Source organism: Emys orbicularis, chromosome 13 (assembly GCF_028017835.1).
Source record: "Emys orbicularis isolate rEmyOrb1 chromosome 13, rEmyOrb1.hap1, whole genome shotgun sequence".
NCBI classification, from domain to species: domain Eukaryota; kingdom Metazoa; phylum Chordata; order Testudines; family Emydidae; genus Emys; species Emys orbicularis.
In genome coordinates, this window is record NC_088695.1 from 47,759,128 (window position 1) to 47,770,150 (window position 11,023).

Sequence of the window (11,023 nt, forward strand, 5' to 3'; positions counted from 1 at the left end):
TATTGCATCTTGTCATGCCCTTCTGCTTGATGCCATATTTAAAAACAAATGCATCCGTATCTAACTCGTTAACAGATTTCTTCTCCAAGCATTGGCTTTTTTGTTTTTGTTTTTGTTTTTAAAAGGGGGGGCGGGGGGGCAGGTGTCCTAAACATTTCAGAAGACAAACTCAAGTTTTGCTTCATTTGCTTTGGTTCTGATCTTTTTATTTTGTTTGTTTCTCCCAAGATTTTTTTAGAATGCATTCACTGTAACCAAAACCTGTTTCCGTTTACCTGGAGTGTTTGGCTTAATGTTCTTTAAAAACATCTTGCCTGCTAATGTTTGCTTTGTTTTTGCATCAACTATTTTGGAGCTATGTTGCCCATCAAGAGTAAGTTTGGGGTTTTTTTTTCTTTTCTGTTTTGGGATGGTCATTTGGTTCCCCTAATAACGTCCATCGTTTTAGCTGTCCTGTCTTCCATTTTGTATATTTTCTTTGTATGTGTTTTGCTTTCATTGGAACAGAAATGGGAAACCATTGACAGTAGGCGCTCTGGAGCCAGACCCAGGGGTTCTGTGTATCTCAACACCAGTCCAAAGCCTGAATCCGCCTGGATTGTGTGGAGGGCTCCCAGATTTTCTCAACCCATTGAGTTCTTCAATACACTCTCCTTGTGCTCCTATGTCAGGAAGGGAAACTAACTAGAACCAGGGACTGAAACTGATCAGGGGGCTGTTTGGAAAATCTCCATCAAAATGCCCTTTCCACAGAAAAGGGGGACGCTTTTCCCCCCTAATACTGCTTCCACCTCTCTCTGCCTTAATAGTCTCCTCCCTGCCCTGTCTGAGTGAAATATGATCAGAAGCCAGGATGAGCGTTGAGCCCAGCTGGAGTAAATCTAGCTGGAGGAGGTGGCAGTAACGCTGGGAAGGAATTTTTAGAAAATAACTTAAGTATCTGATCCTCTTTGCCCAGCCAATATTCCTCAGAGCTGCTCCCCACCGGCTTCTTCTGGGAATGAACATGCTGTGCCAGGGGGATGCCCCTTGCAGTGAGTTACAGCCTCCATCCTTGGAATTGCTCAGACACTGGTGCTCTAGATGACTAGGGAGATCTGGCACCTGCCCAGAGCAGCTTGCAATTAGCTGTGAGAGCACTTCGTACTAAGCAGTGTCAGTTTAGATGTAAGGGCTTCCTGTTAATGGCTGAAATGCAGGCCTGTCATTCAGCTCTGCCCAAAGAGGGCCCAGCCAGCCCTGCCCAGTTAGGCGGCTCTTGTGTAATGGCCACCACTGCCCCCAGGAGGGGTGGGGCCACAGCATGCCCAGGGCCCCAGAATGCCTTCACAGTGGTTTATTGGGGGTTTGCAAATGGGGACTAGGCTGAGACCTGCTGAACTCATCTGACCCTCGGAGCCTGACTCGAGGATTTGAACCCAGACCTCCAGAGCGCACGTGCCTTTCAATGGTTGCTAGAAATCATTAAGCTCCAGCCTCGATAGCATCATCATTCATTAATTCTTCCGTGCATTGGTTGCTTCCCACCCCCCCTTGAAGACGATGGGCATTGTCCATGAAATCCCGTTAGACACCTCCATCTCTGGCTGTAATCCCCCCGGGCCGGTGTCATCTAGCCTATGGCTAGGCGCTAGGCCATTGTGGCCAGCTCATGCCCCGCCCGGCTCTTTGCCATCCTTGCACTGAACAGTCTAATCGAAGTCCCCGAGGAAGGGCTTTCAAGCTTTTGAGTTCCAAAATAACAAACGCTGAATAATCTTCCCTAATGCCTTGCCTTGGTGGGGACCTTTTTCCCTCCCCTCCCCTCCCCCTCTTTTAAACTAAATGGGGGAGAGAATTTTCTTTTGCATTGTTGTTGGGATGGGAATTTCTTGAGGCAGTCTGCTCTAGCCTCTCCCTTCAAATCTCCCACCCTTGCACCTGCTCCAGGGCAGCCAGCCCCAGTTCCCCTGGTTCTATGAGCAATGCTCATGTCCTACTGCAGAGTTAGCTCGGGCGAGCGACGCCCAGGTTGGCCTACCCCAGGTGTGAGCAGCCACACTGCAAAGCCCTGCTGGAGTTACCGTGTCCTCACTGGTTCTGCGCTCCCACGTGTGCGCCTTCAGGGCCTCTGGGGTATCGCATCGTTCTTTGTGCTAAGACATTCTGATTCATTCAGTGAATTGTGGGAGAACTTGTCTGTCCTGGGCAAACGGGGGGAATTGTGGGAAGGCACTGGAGGACTATAAGCACTTGAATGACTTGGCCTGTGTCCATACTGCAAAGTGGGCGGGTGACTAGTACGGGTTTTAGTTTGTAGCCCCAGAGGAGCCAGCTAGCCCGGGTTGGAAGCACTGCTGAACTTGGGGTCAGTGAGTTTTGTGTGTGGATGGGAGAGGGGCAACACCTGAGTAAGAGCCTGCTAATTCTGCAGTGAAGACAGACCTAGGCTATGTCTAGAATTATTCAGAGCAGGGTTAGCTGTCCAGTGCTCCCACTGATGGAGCTGTCGGCGCTAGTCTGATGGCGAGTGTGAAGCAGGCTAGTGCAGATGCAGCCTTCCATTACCTTTTCCCACTGCCTGTCTCATCCTATGGGAACTAGAATTGGAACCGGTAATCTCCATGTACTAATAATTCAACAGAAGGTCAGCCGGCAAACTTGCGTCCTATAGAGGGAGTTCTGTGAGCCGTGGCATCCTCACACTATCTCTGGCGTGTCTCGTTGCATTCCTCTTCCTCTCCCTCAATGCCCCACTCAGTGATTGGCGCACACACTCTGTGCATCGCATTTGTGCCTTTTCCCTCTTGTGTGGACATACTGTCCACCTGCACGTGCAGTGTGTTCTGCTCCGGGGGGCAGCCCGGCATGGCACAGTTCTTTGCCAGGAGGGGTCATCCCAGCAGGCGTACCCCTTTGCCCTCCAACTTGCCACTGTCCAAATCGTATTTGGTAGACATGGAAACCAAGCACTGATACGTGTTGCCTTAGTCAGGACAGAATTACTGTAATGAGTGACGGTACCTCAATTTTTCAATCACAAAGGCCTTTGTACTCCTCATTAAAATCCCTTCACCTCAGCGCAGTTAGTATGTGAACCTGAAAGGAACATTTGGATACACTGGGGCTGCTTGGTGCTATCATAATAAAATAAAAGTAGAACAAAATACTTTAAAATCAATTCCTCCTCCATTTACCATGACCTGTGAGCCACTTAAATCAGCTGCTCCTTGTCTCTCCTAGGCGGTCGAAATATCAAATGATGCAGGGGAATAGACCCGTGAATTACTAAGGCACTGCTGGGTGGCTTAGACCCCACACCCATCTGCTGTTGGGTCTGTTCGGGTTTCTTATGGCTTAAAGAACTGAAGGGAAAGTGTTGGAGTTTTTTAATTAGGGTTTAGAATTTCCCCTGCTGTATTTACAGTTCCGTTTCTGAGCTAAGGCCTGAAAATCAGAAAACAAATGTGAGTAATCTCATTTCGCTGTCCCAGCAGAGTGAAAAAGAAATGCTAGAATTGGTGTAAAATTAGATAATTAAGACATAAATAAAATAATCTCGTTTTACAGATAACACTTTAGATTTCACTTCACCAGGCTAGGAAACTTGCCCATAAATAGGATCAAATTCCTCTTACTCATGGGATCTTGACCGATAAATAAAGGACTAACTCAAAAATTAAAACGCAAAGACTTCCGCAAATCCACTTGGGACTTCACTGTTGCTATTGATTTCATGTGGAAGTTGCCCAGATACTGTGGTGATGGGTGGCAGAATAAAACCCTCAGATAGATAGGTTTGCAACTGAAGCCTACTCTTGTACTGACTTGGGGTCTTAAACAGACATTTCCAAGTTCAGCAGCACAGCTTCTACTACCAAGCGGCTCACCTGATTACTGACCATAGCCAGAACATATTTCTTAATCTCCCTCTTCTCCTCCACAGTACTCTCCCAGCATGCGAGCCACGTATCTTTCCGTCAACGATGAGCATAGAAGACATTACGGCAGTGAATTCCCAGCCTAATGCGTGCTCTCCCTGAGCAACTTACAAGAGATGAAAACACGAACAGCGTTTCTGCAACGGAAACCAAAGGCAACTGGAAAGCGCATGAAACAAAAAGGCCTCTTGCTGGAGAAGAGAAGGGACAGGAGCCGACAGGAGAGATCTGGAGCTGGTTCTGGCTGAAGGACAAATTGCAGGTCAAAAGCTGATGGTTGCTGGAAGCCCAGAGCATATTCCGTGTGCTCTGCAGATCCCTCCTGTATCATCTGGCAGCTTTTGCTCACATTTAGTCTTCCTCTCTGAAGTGCACATGGGACGGTGCCCACAGCCTCCATTCTCCAAACTAACTTCCCTCACGCCCTTTGCTTGAAACCTGGTTTCCCTCTCTCCACCCATCCCCAGCGTGGAGCAGGGATTCCAGCTGGCTTGTGATACAACAGGCTAGGTGCTGCCACCTCTCTCCCTCGCCGGCCTGGGGGGCTGGATGCGGCTCGCTGCCATTTCTAGCATGACAGCCACCGCCAATTTGAAAACTGAAGCAGCTTTGTGCATAGGGGTGGGTCCCTCTTTGCTTCCTATTTGCACCAACTTGGGGTTATTTTATGTATTGGAGGGCCTTTGGCAGGCTTCCTTTTATAACTAGTTAGGTGTGAATAACAAGACCAGTACACTGTCCAAATACACAGAACACAGGCACATCCACTGTTCAGTATCGTGCACAACCACCTTGCAAAGTGGGGAGATGCTCCTCACTCCTGCAGCAATGCAATACCAACCACTAGTGACTCCAGCTTCCTTTTGAGGGTCCCAGCGGGTGGGCTTGCATCGTGACGGCATCCTCCCCACACTCTCTGTAGCACCTGTTTGGTATGTACGGTACCAGACCTACACACTTCCCCTCACCTGTCCTGCGGTCCCTTTGCTACTGGAATAAGCCAGGATATGGTCTCAGGTGTTCGAGACTTCAGAGTAAGTAGAATAATTATTTGTCCTTGTATTATTTTTTGCTGGTATCTTTTTTCCACCAGTGGTTTTATCGACTATCCAAAGAACAGACATACACAGCACACTTTTTTTGCCTTTTTTAGAAGGGTTTTTTTGGTTTTGCATGGTTTTTATATAAAAATCTTTTGCAGGTCTTGTAACTTTTTTTGGCACCGATTTTTGTTCCTAGAACAAATATTTAGAAAATATTTTAATCCAAACCCTGAGATAATTTTAAGAATCGTGTGAGAGGCTGCATCTCGTTCAGGCCCTTTTCTCCTGCCACTCAGCGTGGAGGATGGCAGCCACTTTTGTCCCATCGTGTGGTGGGAAGTGGCAGCTCTGCGACTCCGTCCCCACAGCCGTTGAAATGATGTTAGCAGCAAGTGGTAGGTGGCACTTCTTTTAATTCTGAGGAGTGTGGACGTTGCTGAGCTAAACAGTGCTATAGACTAAACCCAACAGAGGGTTCTCAAGAAAACTCCCCTGTTCACACTGATCAGAGAAACCTGTTAGCTACAATAGTCTTGTAACACAGCTGTTGCCAACACTGTTTTCTCTTAGTGTAGACAAGACCTCAGTTACCTCCTCTCCCTTCCATAATCAAAGAAAGTACAGGGTCTCCCTTTGCCATCCTCCTCCCGACTTCTTTGGGACAGGAGAGAATACCTAGTTAGCAGTGGTGGGTGAGAACTAATTTCTGGATTCAGAGGATTAAAAGACCCAGATGGAAAGAGATTTTTCTACCCACTTGATCCATCTGGGTCCGTCCTCTTCCCATGGTTAAATACAGCCCTAGCATAAGCATTTGAGCTCCATTTGAAATCAATGAGGTTGCATCTGCTTGCACCAGAACTGAATTTGAAATATGGTTCCTCCTAAGCTGTGGAGCTCCACCCCCTACAAGACTGTGCTCTCAAACGGAGAAAAGCCAGCCTGCAGCCACCACCTCAGAACAGAGCAATTGGTCCAGGGTTCGTTCTACCCAAGCACAAAAAAACAGAGAAACTCTCAACCCTGGATCGTGCCAGGTTGGTTGGATGGCATTGGCCCAGCCTGCCCTGCTGATGCTGAGCTATCCTTCCACATTCATTTTTGCTCTTCTTAGCCTAACACTGTGGTTGCGATGCTAAAACTGAACAGGCTCCTCCTCCTCAACTGGGCGGAGCTGCCCTCCCAGGCATGCAGACGCCTCGTGGAGGTTTTATTACCTGGGTCTTTTAAAGATAATTGTACATATCAGGCACCATACAATTGTTTGTACGTCCATGTTACGCGTGACTAGCTCTAGGGTATGGTTGAAAAACTTCATTTTTGCTTTTAATGTTTCCGTGTAACAGTACTGGTAGAAGAGCTGTTTTTAAACGCATGTGAATTAACCTCATTCTGGGCTCCTTGGAGGAACTGGGAGTCCTGCTTGATTTGTATGTACCCTCCAGGAAGGAGACAATAAAAACTTGGACTAAACATTCATCTCCTTTTGATCCTTATTAGGGCAAGATGGTGTCTGCCAACATCTTCCTTGACTTGCATAGCTGAGGCTTCAGTCTATCCGAGCCTGGTCTCCAGAGCTGGGCACACACTGCAGCCAACAGTTAGCTGCAGGAACAGTTTGCTGCAAATGCTGAATTGAGTATTTTATCTCCGCAATCCAAGATGTCTTTTGATTGGGCACAGGTCACGTGATATTGCTTCCATTCCCTGACTGACTGACTGACTGTCATTTATAATCAGGTTTCTGCTGCAAATGCTCACAATCATGCACAGATTATTTAAATGTTGAGGTGCCCTAGTCCTACAGTGCTATTCAAACCCACATAGATCTGTGGGTTTGAACTTGACTTTCTGCCAATAGACTACAATATTCACTTCATGGTTTGCCTTTGCTGCAAATATTCACGCCAGCAAACGGATTTGCTAGAGTGTTTACAAGGAACACAAATGCAGTTAAATGAAAGTTGTTTAAAAAGTCTCTGGAATGCAGGGCTTTTTCCCCCCCAGTACTTGCCTAGCTGTAATTGTTTAATTTCAGAGCATGAGAAAGTTCTTCCAGATATAAGGATACTAGGGCCCGGCTATTTGATACAGAGAGCAGTGCCACCTTATGGTCTAACTTGTTTGTGCAATACAGTGGAACCTCAGAGTTCCGAACACCTCGGGAATGGAGGTTGTTCGTAACTCTATAATGTTCGTAACTGAACAAAAAGTTACGGTTCTTCTTTCAAAAGTTTACAACTGAACATTGACTTAATACAGCTTTGAAACTTTACTACGCAGAAGAAAAATGCTGCTTTCCCTTGATTTTTTAATAGTTTACGTTTAACACGATACTGTGCTGTATTTGCTTTTTTTCCCCCTCTCTCTGCTGCTGCCTGATTGTGTACTTCCGGTTCCAAATGAGGTCTGTGGGTGATTGGTCAGTTCGTAACCCTGGTGTTCGTAACTCTGAGGTTCTGCTGTAGATGGATGCCGCACAATGTATTTAATTTGCATTAAATTAAAAACACCCAGGTCGCACTTCCAACATCTCGACTGCAGTTAGTGCCCTCTAATTCATGTTCGGAACTCACTTGAGCATTGCAAATGTTTAGTTTTTAAATTGTATTAGACAAATGCCAGTATCTAAGGATATTAACCTAGGTTTTTAAAAGACTGAAATGGCACCATGTGTGTCATGGTTATTACCAAAGCTGTTTTTTAGGGCCAGGATATCAAATTTTGGTTTTATTGCTGCTAACAAGGATGGCAGTAAAAGCTCCAGAATGTGGGATCCAGGGAGCAGTTTACAGCACAGGTAGGTGTGGTGCCTCAACTGGGACCTGGGTGTCTGAGGACAGCTCAGTCTCTCTGGCCCATTTTATTCTTGACCTATCTGCTGGACATGCCAGCAGGCCTGGCTATCACAATGGCTGGTTTCGTGAGGTAGTGTTAAATGGGCAGCTCTAAACAGAGGCTACCAGTGCCGTGCCTTTCCTAGGAATTCCCATACTGTGTCAAACCCATAGTCACTCTGCCTCATTATCTTCTCTAACAGTGGCCAGCACCAGATGCTTTAGAGGAACGTGCAAGAAATCCCATAAGATGCAGTGAGATAATCTTCTCATTAAGGAAGTCTCCTCCTCGCATCTAACCAAGATTGGCCTAAGTCCAGAAGCATAAAAATTCTTATTCCATCGAAAACTTTTTTTTAGTATTGGAACTCTGAATATTTTGGTTATCGATATAAATGTCCAGTTCCTCCATGAATTTTGCTAAATTGTTGGCTTCAATACCCTGTGTCAGTGAGTTCCACAGTCTAACTTTGCATTATTGATTTCCTTTCTCCATAAGCGGCAGCTTGGCAATCAGATGTTAACATCTGATCATTGCTGACCTGGGACAGCTTTGTACAGGTGGTCACCTGTGGGAAGGTTCTATATCCTGTTAGTACAGTACAATTTTGAATAACAGGATTAAAAAAATTTGACATAAAATATTCAGGGGTGGGGGAATTTCAGCTCTTCCCCACACACCCCACAAAAGGGGGCCATGGCAAATTGTAGGCAATGCACATTCCTTCTCTAGCTGTTAAAAGCTATTTTAGCCACAGCCATGGTGTCAGGTGAATTGACTGTCCTGTCTTACTAAGGGTCGCAGTAGAGTTCAGCATTCTCCATCTTCCTCCTCTGGTATCCCAGGATTCTTTCAGTGACTCATGCTTTACTGAATGGCTTCCAATGCCATCTAGTTTTCACATTGAGCTCTCCTTATTATGTATTCTGCTCCATCTCTCCCCGCTCCTTGCAGTAGTGTCTGGAAATAAGCTGCTGGTAGATAATGGCTGTTGTGATAGTGAATGGAACTGCTTATAACTGTTGGCAGCACATGGCTATTGGGTCACTCAGCGCTGTAATAAATCATTAATATAATGTAAAAAAAGTAGCTGCTTTTCCATCTGACTTTTTGTAAAGCCCCTCATATATGCACTGAACAGCTGGCTGGGATGAGATCTAGTCCCGGTGGTGGGCTTGGGCTGAAAGCTGTTCACTTCCATCAAAACTTCCTCAGAGTAGAGTGTTGGGGGGGTTTTCCCCCTAGGAAGCCAGTGAGTTTTAAATTTTGGCTGCTATTTAATGGATGAAAATAATGGTCTGTGTGCACCAAAGTGCAGCCAGTTTTCTTTCAGCTCCTAGGTTCTTAAGGTGGGAGTCATGACCTGGTCCAAGGGCGTGTGATCATTATTCTGTAGGGGGGCGGAGCCCTGACCATACTTTTTTCTGATGTAAATGGGGATTATGCTCTGGTACAGATGGAGCCGCTACTCTGCCGCTGTATCTCAGTCCAAACTTGCAACATCCCCTACTGGTCCAGCCCTGGGCCTCCATGCAGTCCTAACGCACCTCCGGCCTGAGCTGCCTCTAGCCTCTTCCACCCCCAGCTTCGGCCGAGCGCGTCCGTCCACCCTCCCGCCCTGCTGTGCCGCGGCTCGTCGGAGCAGCCGTCGGGGCCCCCGCCCCTCCCCGCGTAGTGCGGGCCACTAACTAGTCTGGGGGCCAGGTGGGGCTGCCGGAGCCGCTGCATCCCAGGGCAGCACAGAGCCTCTTCGCGGGCTGGTCCCATGAACTCTTCCCGGCCTGCAAAGGCCCTGTGCTTGGCCACGGGCCGGGAGCCAGCCCGTGGCCACGTGTTAACCAAGGCAGGCCCAGGGCGCGAGGCCAGGCCGGGTGGGGCCTGCGGGGGCAGAGGCCCAGGCCATGGTGATGGGGGAGTAGCACTGGGGGGGGGGGGGGGGGAGAGAGATTGGGGGATGGGCCAGGCCCCTTCTCCCCCCCCCCCGCCCTGCTCCCTCCTGTAACAGCCTTGCTCTGCCCCGCCCCTACCCTCCCCCCAACATGGCGGCGGCTCCCGGCCCGTCACGTGACTGCTCCGCTTCCAGTCCCCGCCGGCGTTGCTGGGCAACGGGGACACGCTGCCCGCGGCTGCAGAGAGCCGGGCCCGGAGCGGATCTGCCCCCCGCCGGGTAAGGGAGGGAGGGAGGGGCCCTGTGGCTCGCCCCCCCCCGGGTCCACCCCCCCCCAGGCAAGGGAGGGGCCCTGCGGCTCAGCCCCCCCTTGTCAGCCTGGCCCCCCTTTCTCCTACCCAGCGCTGCTGCCCCATGCCACGGGGCGCCCCTCGTGCAGCGCCTGGCATAGCGGGCACCCGCAGGCGCCGATGCACTAGGGCTCTGCTGGGGCAGTGCATGGGCCAAGGGCACAGAGCGGGGCCTGGCAGCCGGGACTCCTGGGTTCGCTCTGCTAGGAGCCATGCATGGGCCAAGGGCACAGAGCGGGGCCGGCAGCCGGGACTCCTGGGTTCGCTCTGCTAGGAGCCAGGCATGGGGCTGAGGGCGCAGAGCGGGGCAGGCAGCCGGGACTCCTGGGTTCGCTCTGCAAGGAGCCATGTGTGGGGCCAAGGGCACAGAGCGGGGCCGGCAGCCGGGACTCCTGGGTTCGCTCTGCTAGGAGCCATGCATGGGCCAAGGGCACAGAGCGGGGCCGGCAGCCGGGACTCCTGGGTTCGCTCTGCTAGGAGCCAGGCATGGGGCTGAGGGCGCAGAGCGGGGCAGGCAGCCGGGACTCCTGGGTTCGCTCTGCAAGGAGCCATGTGTGGGGCCGAGGGCGCAGAGCGGAGCCTGGCAGCCAGGACTCCTGGGTTCGCTCTGCTAGGAGCCATGCGTGGGGCTGAGGGCGCAGAGCGGGGCCGGCAGCCAGGACTCCTGGGTTCGCTCTGCTAGGAGCCATGCGTGGGGCTGAGGGCGCAGAGCGGGGCCAGCAGCCGGGACTCCTGGGTTCGCTCTGCTAGGAGCCATGCGTGGGGCTGAGGGCGCAGAGCGGGGCAGGCAGCCAGGACTCCTGGGTTCGCTCTGCTAGGAGCCATGCGTGGGGCTGAGGGCGCAGAGCGGGGCAGGCAGCCAGGACTCCTGGGTTCGCTCTGCTAGGAGCCAGGCATGGGGCTGAGGGCGCAGAGCGGGGCAGGCAGCCAGGACTCCTGGGTTCGCTCTGCAAGGAGCCATGCGTGGGGCTAAGGGCGCAGAGC

General features: G+C 50.4%; 1 protein-coding gene across 1 annotated transcript in view; it reads left to right on the top strand.

Moving 5' to 3' along the window:
- The window catches only part of TTYH2 (tweety family member 2), a 39,710-nt gene extending 35,670 nt beyond the window's left edge, over positions 1-4,040 (top strand). Inside the window, exon 14 of the mRNA XM_065415806.1 lies at positions 3,926-4,040. Within this exon, the coding sequence (XP_065271878.1) occupies positions 3,926-4,006 (81 nt within the window). The 3' untranslated portion in view covers positions 4,007-4,040. The remainder of the gene's footprint in view (positions 1-3,925) is intronic.
- Positions 4,041-11,023: the final 6,983 nt, after the last annotated feature.